General features: G+C 42.3%; 1 protein-coding gene across 1 annotated transcript in view; it reads right to left on the bottom strand.

Moving 5' to 3' along the window:
- Positions 1–19,828, bottom strand: part of CPLX1 (complexin 1) — a 100,441-nt gene that overhangs the window by 23,541 nt on the left and 57,072 nt on the right. The window contains exon 2 of the mRNA XM_010023071.1: positions 9,949–10,124. Coding sequence (XP_010021373.1) covers positions 9,949–10,124 — 176 coding nt within the window. The remainder of the gene's footprint in view (positions 1–9,948; positions 10,125–19,828) is intronic.

A 19,828-nucleotide genomic window follows, 5' to 3' on the forward strand; every position in this document is an offset into this window, starting at 1 on the left:
CCAGCCACTTCTGGAGACCAGTAGCAATGGGAACGTGGTTCATACAGGCTCTGGGATGTTCTTAGCTTCTAAGTCCTAAACTTCTGTTATGGACTACTGCCTGTGGAGGTTTTTGGGAGAAGAAACCCCATTTACACAAAGATTAGATTATCCCAAGGCCTCCAGCTCAGGAGATCAATTTCTTACTCAACAACTGCATGATTTGGGGCAAACTGCTCAATTTCTCCACCTGTAAGTCATAGGCAGTAATGTTAAGCAAAATATAATAATAACTAAACCACTAATTAAATTATATATTTAACATAGAATTTATTATCATAGCATCATAGAATGGTTTGGGTTGGAAAGGACCTTAAAGCTCATCTAGTTCCGATCCCCTGCCTCAGGCAGGGACTCCTCCCACTAGACCAGGTTGCTCTAAGCCCCTTGAACACCGTCAGGCATGGGGCAGCCACCAACTTCTTTGAGCATCCTCTTCCATGAGGTTTCTCATGGACTTCCTCAAGCTGTGGACTAGTCATGGTGACAAGTGAATGTACACTGACACCAAAACTGGAATGAAATAAGGCTTTGTCCATGATGCAGACGTTCCCTTTGTGTTAATATTCTCCTACCTGCAATGAAAAAAATCTGAATAAATAAAATCTATTCAAACTCTCAATATACATTTCTCTGTGTGTACATGCTTGTTTCCTTATAGTAATGATGTTCTGCAGCAATAAAGCAGTGATTCCTAGATGACACGTTCTTGCTCTGCAATGCAGTCAGTCTATCCCAGATCTGGAAAAAAAGGATAGCACCAGAAACAGCAAAAACCAAACAAAACAGAGAGAGAGAGAGAGAGGGAAAGGGAGGATGCACTGTGTGATCAGACAATAAATTATAAATAGTTACTGCCTTCTCACCTTTCTTGCCCTCTGTGTGGTGACATGAATAACTGATGGGGTGAGAGAGGGCTGTTCTGAAGAGCTCATTATTATGAGACTAGAATAATAAGTCAATTAAAATTGTTGGATATTAGTTTCCAAACAGATCTTGTGGCAGTGAGGCACTCTGGTCTCAGGGCCAGAAGTGTAGCTTGGTCTGTGAGGTGGTGGAACAGCACCAGTAATGTCTGGTTATTCAGACACAGGTTCTCAGCTGCAATGGTACTGGAAGAGAACTTGAAAAAAAGGGCTTTTGTTGGAGCTCACATTTCTTATATTTCCAAATAGGTTGGAGTTTTGATAAGTCACAGCCAGGAAGGCATGAGATACTATTCAGATGTCCTTCATAGCTCAACTCCAGCACTAATTGCTGTATGTCTTTTGCTTGTGTTTATTTTGCACCCAGTCCTGAGTGGGTGAATCTGCACAGCCCCATGACAGCAATGTGCACAAGTTTTGCCAGCCAGTTCAGCGGGACAAAAGTTGTTGAAGTGAGAATTTCATCTGAATGATTCTACAAGGTGCCCTAGACAGTGCATAACAGTAAAAAATTCTGCATTTGATGAGACATTTCAGTGACTCCAGAACCATCAACCAGTGGGATCTCGTTAGTGAGTATCCAAAGTGACATCTACTGGTATAGATTTGAATTAGCGTGAAACATTGAAACAAAGTTAGAGCAAGGCAGAGTTGCAGAAAGAAGCTGACTAATGAGCCCCAGAAGGTATTAGTGGGGAAATCAGCAGCTGGAAACTGAACTTGCTGAGTTCTGCTAAATAATTGAATCTTGAACTATCATGGAGCAGATGAAAAAGATGTCAGTTTGCTTCTGAGCTCCAATGGTTCGATAATGGTGCCTCTCTTTTCTAAATTTTAAAAATGTCTGAAAGCTACAGAGCAGAAAGGAATCCACACAACTTTTCCCATCAGGGAAGTTCTGTTAGTTTAATGCTAAGAAATAAGACCTGTCACACGCATGGTTTCATTAGACCACCTAGAGAATTCTGTACATGTAGGTGGCTGGATTCACAAAGACCAAGATGTGTTGCATATCTGGGATTTCCGAGAGAATATAAACATGAAACTACAGAGGTTAGGTAGAAACAGATTCCCTAAAATCACTCTAAAGATGACTATGGCTAAGAATGGCCTTGGAGGTCCTTAGCAGGTACATTGATCCCTGTTTCATACTGAAAAGCATATCTGAGAAGGCACCGTTCTCTCCCTAAACTTTCAAGAGACACTGCTGAGCTTAGGCATACTCACGTAGCTTTGTTAACCTTTGGCTTTCTAGTTCTGCTTCCTTTTACTGGTGGGGATCAGTTTGTTCACCTTTTCACAAAAGACAGTCACTGCCTCACAGACAAGGGGATTATTTTTGATATACTAAGCAGAAAATTAAATATGGCTAGAATTTCCAAAGGTTGAAAGTGTTAGAGAAGTGGGTGATTTAGTAAAACCACAAAGGGCTGTAGTATGGAAACAAGTTTGATGCTGAAGAACTGTTCTCTATTGAGAAAACTGTTATGGAAATTCAAGAACCCAGCTCAGAGGCAACACAGGCCAGTCAGGACATCCTTGCATACAACTGGTTGGGGGACAAGTTCAGGCAGAAGGTCAGAAGTTTAACCCAGGTCAAATCACTTTATCCCCTTGAATGTCTCCAAATACCAGCATGATAATGATCTGCGGCTATGGTGCTCTTCAAGCACTCTGCAAATGTCCTTTCCTTCTTTCAACTCTGATTTGGCTTAGAATCATAGAATTATTTGGGTTAGAAAGGACCTTAAATCAACTAGTTCCGCCCCTCCTGCCACAGTCAGGAAGCCCTTCCACTAGACCAGGTTGCTCTCCTGTGGACTTTCTCCAACAATTACTCCAGGTTCCACTGTCCTCAATAAGCAGTGAATCAAATGTCTCTGGAGCACAGTAAACACCACAGGACAGTGTCCTTGCAGCCGCCTTCTCCCAGAACAGCCTATGATTTAAGTGTTGCAAAGAGTGTAATTTTGCTCTGTATCATCATCACTGGTATCATGACTGCTCCCACCTACTCCAGAGCTCACTTCTTGGAAAGCACAGTATAATCTCCATCTTGCAAAACATCACACCAGGAAGGTCATAAACAGGCCGACTGCTTTCTCACAGCCAGAACACCTGTGACCCAGCCATGAACACTCCTTAGTCTACAGCACAAATTTTATCTTCACTGAAATAAACAAAGAAAGGATTTTTTTTCTTTTTTTTTTTTAATCCTGAATTATCAAAAGACACTGTGGAAGCAGAAGAGTCATGTTAATTGATACCTCTCCATCTGTGCAATACATACATTTTAATCCCTAAAAATCTATTTTAAGGCCCACACACTGAACAGTAACCACAGCTCCATTACATTACAAGTACTGGATAAAAATTCACATCACTGGTTTAATATCAATGATTGTCGTGGTTCAAGCCCAGCCGGCAACTGGGAACCACGCAGCCGCTCGCTCACTCCCTTCCCCTTCCTTCCTCCCCCTGCTCCCAGAGGGATGGGGAGGAGAATCGCAGGAATGTAACTCCCACGGGTTGAGATAACAGCACTCCAGTAACTAAGGTATAATACAAACCACTACTGCTACCAATAATAATGATAAGAGGAATAACAAGGGGAGAGGACACAACCGCTCACCACCCACCGACCGATACCCAGCCCGACCCGAGCAGTGATCTGGGCCTTCCGGGTAACTCCCCCCAGTTTATATACTGGGCATGGCGTGCTGTGGTATGGAATAGCCCTTTGGCCAGTTTGGGTCAGGTGTCCTGTCTCTGCTTCCTCCCATCTGCCCCTCCTCCCTGTCAGAGCATGAGACTGAGAAAGTCCTTGGTCAGAGTAAACATTACTGAGCAACAACTAAAAACATCGGTGTTATCAGCGCTGTTCCCAGGCTGAAAGTCAAAACCGCAGCACTGCACCAGCTACTAAGAAGGAGAGAAAATGACTGATGTAGCTGAACCCAGGCCAATGATTTAAAAGGGAAGAGATCAGACAGAATGTTTCTGTTCATTGGGATATGAATCCTGTCATTTGAATTACAGAACATGATTCGTTGCTGAGGAAAATCTTTTGATTTGACATGCAAAGAATATAAACACAATTTTTGCACTTTTTTCAGTTGTTGATAAGTCTCCAGTAAAAATGTACTATATATATATTTCTTCCTCACAAGGAAGGCTGCACCTTCAAAATTGCATTTTCAGGCAGTGAAAATTCATTCCTTTGTACAGGAATTTTTAAAGTCCTTGGCAATATCTGCATCTGAAGTTAGACAAGAATGAAACATCCCATAGATGCAGTAACACCAAAGAGTTTTGCTAACAGTGTGAAGCTGGTTTGATAGCAACAAAGTTTTACCAAAGTTAAGTCTGCACTCCTGAGCTTGGAGCTTAGTTTCAAAGGTCTGGCATTGCTGGAGAACAGAGTCAATTTACATTCTGATATTTTTCCTGCCCTAAGACAGGATTTTCACAGCTATGCACCAATTATACATAAAAATATGCAAATGAAATATGAACAGTAAATAATTAATTCATGTTGCATGTTGATTATGTCACATAAGGATCTAGGACTGCAGCTATAAATCCTATTTGCTTTCTTGTCTGAGTGGTTTAGTGCCAAAAGTGACTTCAGCCACCAGATTAAAAAAGAAGAAAAAAATAAATATAAAAAAGCAGCATTATGAAAACACTTTCCCAATGGGAAGAGCTAAGGTTTAACTTAGGATACCTACCAGTGCCAGGAACCCAAATGCTCTCACTTTTCTAGAAGTAAATTCCAGTAATACCCACCTTAAACCATGGAAGACCTGGAATTTACATGTCTTAAATACCTACAAAGAACCGAATAGTTTTCATTATTATCCTGGAAATTCCATATTTCTTTCAGAGACTCTTACTGCCTAACCACATCTGAAAGTATTTAAAGGCCCAACAAAAACAATGGGAAAAATTAATGGCACACATCCAGAGGCAGAAAGATTCACACTTAAAACGAACAAGGACTGCACATTCTCCTGCTGTGTGATACGCTGCCTGCAGGAACAAACATCAAACCCCAGCCTTCACTATTTCCTTATTGCCAGCAAAGGGACAAGGAAGTCCTGAGCATCTCTTACTGTGCCATAGAGGCTCGCTGACGCAACAAGATGTTAACATTCTTCTGCCCCCAAGGCTTCAATCACATAATGACCCTTCTCCTTTTGTACTTTGTAAACAGGAAAAATCAACAAAACCCTTTGTGCCCCACCAAGATAAATCTCACAAGAAACCATGCTTAGGATGAACTCATCAGCTATGTTAGTGAAAGCATTTTAATAATAGCAACAAAGAACTCATCTCTCAAATGAGGGAATTCATTATTTTACCATCAGAGTTTGGATACTGCATAATAAATGAGCTTGAGAACACATATTTTAAGGCACGGCAGAGATGGAATACTGACTGCCTGCTTATTAAGAAAACAGTTGACCTCTTCTTGTGCAATGGGAGAGCTGAGGTTCCTGGAGGCATAAACATATATACGATCATGCAACTAAGCACTGTGCCACAATCTTTACAACAGCACACAACAGTGTCAATTACAATTGTAGAGACAACCTTAATTCTTCCAGCATTTGAATTTTCCATTTGACACCTTTCCATACTTCTCATGCATATTTCATGCTCAACTTGGAGGGCAGGGATCCTTATTAGTAGAACTAAACTTTTGCTTTATTCCTCACAGTACATAAGACAGGTCAAAGACATGATGGGCCAGAGACGCTTTCCCCTATCACTTTGAGAACTGAATATACAGCACCTACTGAAGCAGTTCATGTTCCTTCTCAAGTATGGCCTAAATCCAAGTCTGAATTTTATCTTGAAGCCAAGCCATCTGGACAGAGGACCATGCTAACATCCTTTTTGGTTGAAACCCACCTTTGTGAAGATAGCCTTGAGCTCTTGCTACTTTTCAGCCTAGGCTCAGCAATGCTGACTCTCTAAAGCATGTGTAAGATTTGCAAGAAGCCAAAGTACAGGCACTGTTTCACTAGCAGCCAAGATAGGTAGAGTGTTAATTACAGAGCGTGTACTAAGGTTCTTTTAGGCCTCAGGTCTGTCACAGTGATGGAAATAATTAATCATGTAAATAAGTAATTATGGATCATTGCATGAAGGAAGCAATTAGCTTTTGCTGCTGAGCTGTGCAGGTACATAACACAAACAAGGTCAACTCTTTATAGAAAGCAGTATTTCACCTAGGAGCACTGGAGACTGCTCTGATGGCTGTTCTAGATGCCAAGCTGATGGTATTAGCAAGGTGACAGAGATATTAGCTATCCACAGCGTCACCACCAGGGCACTAGCAACAAACCCTGACCTACCAGGCAGAGGGGCACTGAAGGATTCTTGGCAGCAGTATTGAGATCTCAAGCCCAAATCAGCTCAGAAGGAAGCTGGAGTACACCCCACTTATGTTCTTTACATTCTTACAGTCCATTTTCAGTATCATATGCTGGACTTCAGTATTGGGTAGGAGCTGGTCCAGTTATTTCAAAGTGTCATGTCCAAACATCATCCTTAAAAATTCATTCACAAATGAAAATGCTGCCTATTTTTAATAGGGGGAAAAAAAAAAAAAAAAAAAAAAAGCTGTATAATTCATAGAATCACAGAATCAGCCAGCTCGGAAAAGACCTTTAAGATCATCAAGTCCGACCGTTGCCGCAGCACTGCCAACTCCACCATTACACCACATCACTAAGGGCCCATCTGCATGGTTTGTGAACACTTCCAGGGACGGTGACTCCACCAGTGCCCTGGGCAGCCTGTTCCAATGCCTGACCACTCTTTCAGGGCAGAAATTGTTCTAATATCCAGTCTAAACCTCCCCTGGTGCAGCTTGAGGCCGTTTCCTCTTGTCCTGTCACTTGTTCCTTGGAAGCAGAGACCAGCCACATCTTGGCTCCATCCTCCTCTCAAGTAGTTGTAGACAGTGATAAGGTCCCCCCTGAGCCTTCTCTTTCTAGACTAAACAACCCCAGTCAAATTCATTCTACCCTTTTCTAAAGTAACTTCTGTGCAGAGGTGCCATGCTGGACTGCGGAAATATGTATCTCAACTGAACACATTGGATTTAAAACCTGAAGTTAGCACATGCTGGAAAACATTTAGTATCTGTCATCATTCCTTTCAAGCTCTGCCATAGCTCCCACATTTCCCGTAGTCCTAAACAAGACAATACAGTCATCACACTTGTTTGAGAGTCAAGGCAAAAGGTGCAAAACAACAAACAACAAACATGATGAACCTGTCCTTTCTGTAGGCCACACCTGCTAACCAACTGTTGAAGTTAATGTCTTAGGACACACAGTTTCAAACTTGTATTCTGCATAAATAGTCTGTGCCCACTCACCAACTCAATTCAAGTACTCATTTCTCACTCTTCTATGTAAGAAATGAGTATGTACCATCTGAAAGATCTTTAATACTTGAAACTTCCTGGATTTAATTCATACCTTCTTACAGCAACCTCTGTGTGTATACATACCAGACAGAATTTCTTTTTCAGTTTTCTCCTTCTCTATATTTTTACTTTTACAGGAGTTGGTGGAAAATTTATAGACAAGTAATGGAGGAAATAATCCAGCCCTTTTTTCTATTCTTTCAACATTTGTGTCACATTTCTATCCAACAATACTTGGAGACAGAGTCTTGAATATCTTCAAAACCGTCCCATTGTCAGGACAAAGTAATTGCCTTCTTTCACATATCTCTCAAACTTAAAAGAAAAAAAATATTCAAAACCCAATACAGCTCCTTCCTATGGCTTTATCCACCTTTTCTAATTCTGAAGAAAGCAACTTCATCTTTCAAATGCATGCTACCTGAGATTATCCCCAGGAGAAAGACAACCATGAGAAACTAAGCGGTGTTTCTGCAAGCCAGGTGCACTCCCCAAAACAGGAATTCCTGTTGCTAATCTCAAAGATCACCCACCACATCACTAGAAACGCTTTCAATGCCTGTTCCAATCCAGAGATTTCAATGAAGTGAAATAACATTGCTCCAAGTATCTCTGTTTACTCCCTCTGCAGAGACAACCCCTTGCCATATAGCTCAGGAGTCAATACATTTCCAAGAGCCTTCACTGCTCAGTACTCAGCCTGACTCAGCAAAGTCTAGGTAGCTGACAGTACCCCAGTGAAATCCCCGTTGGCTGGATGTTTCATCCAAGCTCAGGCTATGTGCATCTTACACATGAAGATGTGAATTCTAGTATGGATCACCCTGGATTTGTAACAGAGGGCATCTCAGATTTTTAAATGGTTTTACAGCAGTTTGCCCAACAGAAGTATGCATCTGCTTCTGGGAACCCTTCAATGATCTACCAGAAAAGACAGTGATAGTGAAAACAGGACATCAGACCATCTGCCTGCAACTCAGAAATTCATTACTCTTTTTTTCCTCCTCATATCTAATGCAGACCTTTGTTATTGGTAAGAGACAGTTCTAAGCAATATAAACATACATGTATAAACATATATAAACCTATAAGCATACATTGAACATATACTGCACACATTGATATTTTTATATTACACTAGATACATATTCATTAAATACATTATGAAACAATACATTTTGATCAGGTAGGGGTTCCGTCTCTACCTGGTAGCCAATAGCCTCTTTTAAATGACCATATGAATATCTTTCTCTGGCAGTGTCATACGTAGACAATTCCCTATGAGTACTTTCTGTTTTTTTAGAAGTGTAATCCAGAATTTCTTTATTTGATGAACAATTCTCAATGCCTCTTTACAAGATGTACTATGCCATTACAACAATTCATCCTTAACCATGCTTTCCTCATGAATCACAAAGATTGTGTCAGAAGTTTGACCCAGTGCACATACAGTTTTGTTTGTGGACAGCCTCCCTCAGCCCTTAGATGAGACTTTGAAGCTATCTCCCAGACATTTTCTTAGGGCACAGTAACGTGTGCAGTGTTAGGTTCTGCAGAGGGAACATCTCTTATACTGACGAGGACTTCCTCATTCTGTCTACAGGTATTTCCTATTGTTCTTTGGCATATGATGTAAGTCAACACACAGGCCTTCATCATCAGAAATCTCTCCTCCAGTCATTACCCACATTTAGTTCCAAGTTATCTGAGCTCCAGGACCTCTTCCTGTAAAACTCAGTTATTATAGGAAGACAATTTTGTTCCTGCCTTGAGGATGAGGCAGCAAAACTGCCCTCTCCCTCCACACACCAATCCCTAAAAGCTAATTTATGGTAACAATGGGTTCAGCCACCTTAAATTTAGCTAATTTCTCTAGTAAAGGTTTGTTTTCTGCATTTCAATCTCTGTCTCAATCCTCACACTTTTTCATTTCCTTCTCGCACCAAATTGTGTCATTACAAGAACATCATCAACTCAAGCAGAAGACAGTGCTTCCCAATGGTTAAGTCCCTTAGATAAACAAAATTTTCTTTCAGATGAATCAATTTCCTGTGAGTAGTGGAAGCCTAGGTATGAAAACTAGAGTAGATTTGTCACCTGTCAACACAAAGAAAGCCTTGGAAGAAATACAAAAGATACTTGTACTGTATCTCTCAGAAACACACTGAATTACGACCCTTTTTATACACCAGAAATGTAACCTTGGAAAGCATCTGCAAAGGGACAGAGAAGCTTCTATCATTCAAAATAATGTGAGCATTTAAGAGATTATGAAAAAATAGTAATTTTTCTCCACTCATCTTCACAGTCTATTTCAACTATACAGAGTTTTTGTGTATGAGAGGTGTGTTTAAACTGCCCATACAGAAGGGACAGAGCCTGAGGGACAGTGCACAAGACTAGAAAGTTCAGTGTGGCAAAGGAATTACCTGGCTCTACAGAGGTACTCAGGGAACTGGTCTCAAATCAGATGAAACCTGTAGTTCTCCACTGAGCATTACGAGATGCTCAGTGTGTGCTGAAAGCCAGATCCCTTACCTTGTCTCGAATCCCTTGTCTCATAACTTCTCTTTCAGCCTCCATCTTGGCGTATTTGGCTTTCCTCTCTTCTTCTTGTTGCCTGAGAGCTTCCTGTCGTTCCTCTTCTTTCTTGGCCGCATCTGGGTCTTTCTCCTCATCCCCACCCAGCATCTTCCCCATGTCTTTGGTAGCCCCTAGAGAAAGCGCAAGACAAAGTCAGCCCTGCAAGAATGTGGGAAAACCACCATGATTCCAGCTCTCTCCTTCCCCACAGCCAGGACCTCCTTCTACTGGAAATGTTTCTCCTTACACTGTGAAGGAGGCACACTCCACACAGACGCAGGAGAAGGTTAGTAAACCCAGTCTGACCAGGTGTGTTACCCGGGACTGGTGGGAGAAACAGCTGCAAGAGAAAGACACTGCATCTGTGGACTTGCATGAAAAGAAAATAAGCTGTTTGCAGTCCCGAAGGGAATAAGCTGTAATCCACATTATGTTTTTACTCCATCAGCTCAGTCAGAGAATCATAGAATGGTAAGGGATGGAAAGGACTTTAAGATCATCTTGTTACAACCCCTCTGCCATGGGCAGGGGTGCCTCACACTAGAACATAAAGCCCAAGGCTCTGTCCAAGCTGGCCTTGAACACTGCCAGGGATGGAGCATTTACCACTTTTTTGGGCAACCTGTGCCGGTGCCTCACCACCATCACAGTAAAGAGCTTCTTCCTTATATCTAACCTGAAGTCAAGTGGCTGAAGATTGATTTTGGAGGATCTTTAATGTAACAGACAGGTGACACCCAGAAAGGAGTAACACCACGGTTAGGAAAGGAATTTGAAACCTCAGTTGCAGGGATGAGTAATCACAGTCTTAATTGCTGCCAGAAATTACACATCCCGTGACAGGTAAGAGCACACAGTATTAGCACACATTCGGAGCTGTTGATGATTTCAAGGTTCCTACCACAGACCAGAAAGAAACAGCATCTCTGCATGTCTTTTATTTACCCTTGGTCACCACTGCCTTTAATGCTTAGTGTGCAGGTGGAATCCTGGCTCTGCCTTGTGTTCTTTCTACCCCTGCATGCACATTGGTCCCAGATTTTCAGCCCCTGTGTGCTTCTGAGCCAGGTCTTTGTTATTGTGCAAAGCCCTTGCATAGCCATGCAAATGGGAATGCCTCCTGCATACACCACTGTCCCCCAATGGCTGCATAAAGCCATCTACTCTGTATTTCAGAGGCATTTTTGTTGGGAAATGACTGGCAAAAATCCAGCTGGGGAGGAAAGAGGGTGCTGGGGAAAAGGGGAGGGCATTTACTGTGATAATTTGTCATCAGGGCACCATAGGGCGGCAGCAGGATCAAGCCTGATTACAGGGCAAAGTGAAGACACGTATCCTTTGGGAGTCACGTTAGACTTGCCCTGGAGCAGGTACACACCCTTCATCATTTACTGAAAAAGGTATTTTCACCCTGGAAGAACACTGTAGGTGTCTGGTTACATATTTAACATCTCTTACCTTGCATAAGGCAAAGTTATTGGGCCTTTTCAAAGGCTTAAGCTAGAAAGAGATACTGTCAGAAGTCCTTTCAAATTGTTGCGAGTTGGCATTATCAGAAGCTAAGTAAAGTGAAGAGGTTTTCACAACCACTTATGCCTCCCTTATAAATTACGTCTTCAGTGTCTCAACAGTGCCAGAGAATTGTTCTTGCTCTTGCATTCCACATCAGCTCTTGGGATGGCAGTGATGGAACCTTGATTCTTATGGGGAAAACCACCTGCAACAGGATGATCCTCCTGAATTGCTCCAGAGACGACAGTTACCAGGTTAACTACTGCCTCTAAAAACCACTAAGGAATTCCTTGGGAGGTGAGCAGGTGCTATGGCTTTTCCCTTCCACAATTCTTTTCCAGATCACATGTGGTGAGACACAGGCACAAGTTGTCCAGAGAAGCTGTGGCTGCCCCATCCCTGGCAGTGCTCAAGGCCGGGCTGGATGGGGCATGGAGCAACCTGGTCTAGTGGCATGTGTCCCTGCCTGTGGCAGGGGGTTGGAACTGGATGAGCTTTAAGGTCTCTTTCAACCCAAACCACTCTGTGATACTATGTTTTTCCAGAGCCCTAAACTGAAAGCAGCCCTGAATCAAAAGCAACCCTACAAACCCCCAAAACATGACAGAGAAATGGCCCCTTTACATCTCCCATACAGAAGCATGGAGAAACCAGTCATTTTAAATGTGACAAGATCTAGTTGTACAGAGTATTTTTTCTTTTTTGCTTTTTTTTTTTTCTTTTTGCCAGGTGGTAAATCACAGCAATAAAGATGACTGTCTTCATTCAGCTAGCTAACCACAAGCACTTTGACACTTCCATTCTATTGGGAAAACTGGATAAAAAGATGAAGACACCCACAGATCATAAATGATCTCCAACTGTAATATTCATAGTACATACCCTCTGTCATCCTTACAACCCAAAGCATTCTATGGTTCTATGATTCTATAAATCAGATCTTGTCCAAGCATTTTTGTCCAAACCCCTTTGATGTTATGGAGACGCTTTCAAACTCTTCCCCTTGACTGCTGTGACATAAACTTTATTATCATCACAGCCAAAATACACACGAGTAAATGAGATTCTTTTAAACAAAATACAAACCAAACCTCTGTTTCCCTGCTCTTAAAACATTGCACTGTACTTCCAACCTTCCTTCAGTAGCCATTACATCTGCTGATTCCACCTGAATGAATTGCACTGGCTGAGAAAGCAGTTTTCACCACTAGGATGAAATCCAGTTCCCAACAGGGATGACGGGAGCAGTGTGAGTGTAGCTTCTCCCAAGCATTAAATATAGACAAGAAATATCAGGCTCCCAAACTTGCTATGTTTGGACAGCAATCCTGTTTTGATGTACTTCCTTCACCCTTATAGAAGAAAGAGGTGTTTCCAGTATATCACTAACCTCCTCTGCAGCTAAGACAAGGTGATAAATGATCACTACATAGCATTTTATGAAGAAGCTAGTTCAGTATAAAATAAAATGGAAAGTAATGAGTATGTATTCTACAGCCAGACCTAACCCATTGACATCTAGAAGCTTTTTAGATTTTTTTTCAGTAGTACTGCAACACACTTCCATTCCACAATGCCTTGCATAATCACCTGAATCATCCATGAGTTGTTCTGACTCCCCAAAATGAAACAGGCCCAGACTTAGTGCTGATAGCTCATACGGCCATGAGGATGATAAGGAGTATACAGAACCTCCCATACAAGACTCCAGAGTGCTCTGAGACCCCTCCCTAGAGTACTGTGTTCAGCTCTGGAGTTCTCACTACAGAAAGACATGGACCTGTTGGAGACGGTCCAGAGAAGGGCCACAAAAACGATCAAAGAGATGGAGCACCTCTGCTATGAGGAAAGGCTGAGAGGGTTGTTCAGCCTGGAGAAGACTCCAGGTAGACTTTCTTGTGGCCTTTCAGTTCTTAAAGGGGGTCTTTAAAAAAAAATGGGGGAAGACTTTTTAGCAGGCCCTGTTATGACAGAATGAGGGGTGAAGGTTTTAAACTAAAAGAAGGAGATCCAGGCTGGATGTGAGGAAAAAAGTCTTTACAATGAGGGTGGTGAAACACTGGCACAGGTTGCATAGAGAGGTGATAGACACACCTTTCCTGGAGACATTCAAGACCAGGCTGGATGTGGTTCTGGGCAACCTGATCTCATTGAAGATATCCCTGTTAATTGTAGGGGGGTTGGACTAGATGACCTTTGAAGGTCTCTTCCAACTGGAACTATTCTATAATTCTATGATTCTAGGCTAAGACAATCGGGGCTGTTCAGCCTGGAGAAGAGAAGCTGCGTGGAGACCTCATAGCAGCCTTCCAGTATCTGAAGGGGACCTACAAGGATGCCAGAGAGGGACACTTCATCAAGGACTGTAGTGATAGGGCAAGGGGCAATAGATTCAAACTGAAGCAGAAGATTTAGGTTTGGTATAAGGAAGAAGGTCTTTATTGTGAGGGTGGTGAGGCACTGGCACGTGCTGCCCAAGGAAGTTGTGAATGCTCCATCCCTGGCAGTGTTCAAGGACAGGTTGGAACCAGTTCAGTTCCACTAGACCAGGAGGAATTTGGTCTAGTGTGAAGCATCCCTGCCCATGGCAGGGGGTTAGAACTGGATGATCTTAAGGCCCTTTCCAACCCTAGTCGTTCAATGATTCTAGAACTCTGTGATTATCTTGTACAAAAATAACTCCTGAAACTTTTTTTAAACCCAGCAAGAATGTAAGTTTTCCCTCTAAGGACTGAGTGGAAACAAAACAATGGCCCTGGGGCTTTTAGCAACCAGATGAACCAAACAGGAAGGAATAAAAAGCAGTCAGTGATGGAAGGGCAGCACAACCTCAATTTTGTCTCTCGCTCTGAGAGTTCTTGACATTGCAAGATGGTTTTGATGACTTGCACTTTCCCATGTTTTATTCTCTGACTCTTCTTTGAAAACAAGACTGGGAAAGAATGAGTGAACTGATCTCTGCCCAGTAAGATCTCCTGTTCTTTCTTCTGGGTTCTTTTCTGAGACTTATGGTGACTTACGTATATTGTGAGCTTCTCAAACATCTCCTTTCTTCAGTTTTTCCATCTGTCAAGCAGCCCTGAATCTAGATGCCAGTCCCTCTTAAAGATTTTGTGTTCTGCAGAGGTGCAAAATGTAAGGCAGTTCTCATTTCTTACTTCTTTTTAGTCAGCTTCCACAAGGCAATGCTTGTTTCAGTTCAGAGTTTGGCAGAATCCAATGGAAAGTTAACAGAGCTGACATGAGCAAAAAATGCCCATGGTGAGGGGATTGGAACTAGATAATCTTAAGATCCTTTCCAACCCTAATTATTCTATGTTTCTATGTTACAAACAATGTAATCCAAAATACATGTATTCAGACTAGAGCCAGTTCGAGAATCCTTTATTACATGGACAAAAATTTTTTCTGGTCAAGCATGAGACCAAAACAACCTATCCACAAAGAACCAGTACATACTGCCAACTGCTCAGAGTAAAGCCTTTGACTGTTCCACACCGCCTGGGCAGCATGGTTGTCTGCCTGATCCTTCTGTTCCATTACAAAACGGGAAAGACAGAGAGGGGCCTGGCCATAGGGATCCAGGCCATCATGTTTTGGAAACAAAAGTCTTCCTCAAGTAAGTATAATAAGGCAATAGCCTGGAAAGATTTTGTTGTCTGTGTCCACATTAACCTGATGCTTTTTGCAAGTACAAAAAGTATTCCTACCTCTGCTCTTCATTTATTTATGACTGGAACAAACAATGATTTTAGGAATATTTTGGAAACAAAAAAGTAGAGCTTCATGCTTGCAGTAGAAAGCAATTTTACAGCAAATATTTGCACATTTCTTCAGCAATACGAATGAAGCCGCCTCTGCTATCTGCCTCCTGCTCCTTCAGTTGGGAAATAAAAGTGCAGGGCCTTTTCCTTTGGCAGTTTTATTAGCCAACAGATTCCTATTTTTCATTAAAAAAGTAAATGCTACACCAATTATTTCAGCTGAAAAAAACCCCTGACTTCCTCCTGTTAAAGTTTCTAAACATTTACTAAAAATTTAACAGCCTTTCAGGAGGGTATGCATGATAATCCGAAGTGGTACTTCTGTGAACAAAGTACAATGTTCATATATTAGTACTGAACAGCTCCAAAGGAATGATAACAATTTATTAATTAACTATAACTAATACATGTACTGGAATGCCTTAGTGATTCATCTTTCATAAACAAAGAGCTGATGCCAAGTTCACTTGAGGAGCTCACTTGAGAAATCATAATGTCTCTGAAATGCTGTTTCTCTGGTCTTTTTAGTATGGTGGGGATCTCTGATAAGGATCATTAACATTGTATTAAATGAAGAAATTCCTAATGAAATTCAAAGCTCAAAGCACTTAATGGAACTCTACTGCTGTATACTTTTCCAGATCCACTCAACACAAGTGTCTTACACATTGGAGAAGTGGAGTGTTTCTATGCATTTCTACCCCCTGGGCCAAACTCTGGTTTTAGGATTATTTCCAGGTCAGCGAAATGCCTGTCTATTTCAGCATTAAGTTTTCTGAGATATCACAGAAAAATGTTATTGGAAAGATCCCAGTGAAGTTCATCTGAACACATCAAGTGGTGAGCCATGGATCATGGGAATTGTGCAAATTATGTAGTTGTGGAACACAAATGGGCATGAGGAAGGAGTAGAAAGGGCGCACACAAAGCCTCAGTTTACATTGTTTATAAATTAATAATATTGAGAAAAAGCTGCACAGGAAGGTATGGATTTGGCTTTTAGTGTGCTTGTTTTCCCTACACAGATCGGTTAGATTACCTTCCAAATAAATGAGAATGCAAGCCTAGTCTGGTCTATCCCTTGCTCCAAGGATCAGCTTTATGCTTCTCCTGCCAGCCCTTGGTCTCATCTTCTATCAAAGTACTGCGGAGCTGAAGGCAAAACTGTAAATAAGGCTGTGGTCAACAGCTAGCTGTCCACTGTAGTGCTCATTACATTGCAATACAGACTTGGTCTGCTTTCGGTCTTTTCATTTTTCCTCCATCTCCATTTTCCAGGTTGTTGGTCACCTTATTATTTTCTCAGCATCTGTAGTAATTCCTATTTCTGAACCTAGTGGAATTCACTGAATTGGTCCTTTCTGTTCAGTGAGTGCTCATGCTGGGATGTAAAATATTCCCAGCAGGAAAGACAAAGGTCTGAGGATACACAGCACCTAGAACAAAGGCTTCACTGAGACCTGTCCCATGTAACAGGTACCAAACCAAACATATAGAGGTAATAGTGAGAAGTTATTCACAGAATCAGAACTGTGACAAGACACTAGATGATTATTTCAGCGAACAAGACATGAGGGTGATCATCAGAACAATAACTGTTGTTCAGCTTTGCTTATTCCACATCTTGGAATTGTCTACACCACCTTGGTCTGTGTTCATGGTATAACGTGAAAAAACTCCCAGGTCTTGCTATTCCCTGGACTTTCTTCAGAAAAGTGTTCTGAACAGCAAGCATTTGCTTCACTGTCCATGGTTAGACAGATAATTCTTTCTTTTACCATCCCTGGGGTCCTTTGCTTCATCCATCCCCACATCCCCAAACTCAGGTGTATCTGTCTCTGATATTTTACTTCAGTCTCTCTCCTTCTGGAACCTGCCAGACAAACTGCATACTCAGAGATTGTCTTGTTGGGAAACAAAGTGGTAAGTTGAGCAAACTCTGTGTAAAGGTAATTTAAATATTTAAGGCTATTTGGAGGTATTTGGAACTCTAGCTGTTTGGAGACAAATGCCTCTTCTCATCACTACAGTAACGTTTCATTTCTTTTACACATCCCAATGCAGACCTTAAAGGCTGATGTCGAAGAGCCTTTTTAAACTTTGTTCAAACCCAAGTGGAGGAAAATAGAACTTTCTAGGAATGATTTTTTCAGAGACAGCAATAGGTTTTAACATGTGCAAGAGCAATGTTTCACTCTGCAGATGGGTATTGAAGCCCAAAACTGAATGAGATAGCCATGTTAACAGAATGTAATGTTTTTCCTATTTCACAGGCTGTCGGGGAGTCTTCTTTGGCAGATGAAAGAAAGTATTCTTTACAGAGCAAGTCCCTGCCAGCCGCATCAGCATCATATCTAAACTAAAATGCTTGACTCTGTTTTTACCTCTGTGAAGTCCCATCCCTGCACAGGGACAGTTTCTCTCCAGCTGTGTTAAGCAGTACAGTACTTGCACAAAAACCAGCATCTAATCTCAATGGCATTTGTGCATTTGTGCAACAAATGGATGTTATAAGTCTCCTGTTTTCTCTTTCTAGCTTACAACTACCAGTCCAAGTATTTAAGTGAATTCTTCAGCTGGTAAATGGTTTATTCCTCTGCTTTAACTAGGACAATAAAGTTTCCTATGCAGTATATGTAGAGGAATCAGGTGACATTCATCCAACCTGATCTCAGACCCACAGTAACACTATCCTGGACATAAGAGCTTTCTCTTCTTCTTTTTCATAGAATCATAGAATTATTTAGGTTGGAAGAGACCTTTCAGATCATCAAGTGGGCCTCATCTACACATCTTTTAAATGCCTCCCCTGCTGCAGCTTGAAGCCATTTCCTCTTGTCCTATCACTTGTTCCTTGGGAGAAGAGACCAGCCACCTCCTGGCTCCATCCTCCTTCCAGGTAGTTGTAGAGAGCAATAAGGTCGCCCCTGAGCCTTCTCTTCTCCAGACTAAACCCCCCCAGGTCCCTCAGCCGTTCCTCATCACACTTGTGCTCCAGGCCCTTCACCAGCTCCATTGCCCTTCTCTGGACCCGCTCCAGCACCTCAATGTCTCTCTTGCAGTGAGGGGCCCAGAACTGAGCACAGGATTCGAGGTGCAGCCTCACCAGTGCCCAGTGCACGGGGATGATCACTGCCCTGGCCCTGCTGGCCACACTAGTGCTGATACAGGCCAGGATGCCATTGACCTTCTTGGCTGCCTGGGCACAAGCTGGGTCATGTTCAGCTCCATCAATCAGCATTCCCAGGTCCTTTTCCAATGAGCAGCCACAGACTTTTCCTGCAAATTCTGTGGCCTTCCAGGTATCATTGAGTAATAAATTCTCTCTGAAAGATCAGTCAGGTTTGAACTCTTCATCTAGCCAGGGCACAGTTGCTGAATATCCTCTTGGTGCTGGGTGCTGAAGTCTGGTGACTGTTTTTGTCTCTGGGTTTTTTCTTTTTCCTCTTGCTGCCTTGTAGCAGGATCTAGCTGGCAGGAGTTAGCTAAAAGGAGGCTGAGGAACCTGCCTGCTGTGTGTGTTTTAGTCTTGGGAACAAAGATACCTCCTCCTGGACCTTCCTTCTGCAGCTGCAGAACCTTGAAGCTCCTGACCTGGTGCTCTTCAGCAGTGGACAGAAGCGTAATGGTGGATGGGGAAGGGAGAGTGGTACTTGTGAGAATGTCTGTAGGAGTGAAAGCCTAACTTTTACCTTTGGAGGGCCTGGGCCAGTGAGGCAATGAGCTGGGATTTTTGGGGACGGTGTGTCCCCAACCCAAGTTATCTTACTGGGACAGGTTGGCCCACTGGCTCTGCTCACATTGAGCTTCCCATGTACATCATCAGATGTTTCCTCTTATGCCAAGGTTGGAATTGCAGGTCTGCTGCTTAAACCCATATGCACACTGAAGTAAAGCCTGGCATAAAATTATCTTCGAAGTATTGCAGAAAAACTTAGTTCTTTGAGCTGTTTTTCTGGTCTCATCTTCAATGCGGCCTGCTTAGGTGAGCTCTCGACTTTTGCAGACAGCCTGTTTGCAAACAAAAGTAGTACTTTTACCAGCGTCTGAAGCAGTAACCAACCTTTCCTAAGGCCCTGTGTGTCTACAAAGGCAATAGTATAAGTGCTTCAGTGTGACTTGTGATGCAGAATGATGCACTCAGTTGAAAAGTAAACCGCTCTCCTGCAGAATGTGAGATACGTGTATGTGTGGAACTGAGACTTTTTTAACCTTTCAAAACCAAACCACAGCAGACTGTGTCAACACAACTCTCCTGGTCACAGGTTTCTTTCTGCTGCAAAACCTTCATCCTAGGTCAGAGGCTGATGATAAACCTGCTGCAGCTTCTGTCTTCCCACATTTGTGTTTTACGTTTGTCTCAATCGTCTCACCATGTACCACCATCTTGTGGTTCCTGCCATGAAATGGTGTAATTCTATGTATCATGGTTGTTTGGTATACAGTACACTTAATGCATCAGAAAATAATTGTGCTGCCTTGTAGGCTTAATGAGAACTCGCAGAGCAGAAAGAGAATGAGTGGAAGTCCGTCAGGGAATACAAACTATTTCAACTAGG

This window comes from Nestor notabilis, unplaced genomic scaffold (assembly GCF_000696875.1).
Source record: "Nestor notabilis isolate BGI_N333 unplaced genomic scaffold, ASM69687v1 scaffold1, whole genome shotgun sequence".
NCBI classification, from domain to species: domain Eukaryota; kingdom Metazoa; phylum Chordata; class Aves; order Psittaciformes; family Psittacidae; genus Nestor; species Nestor notabilis.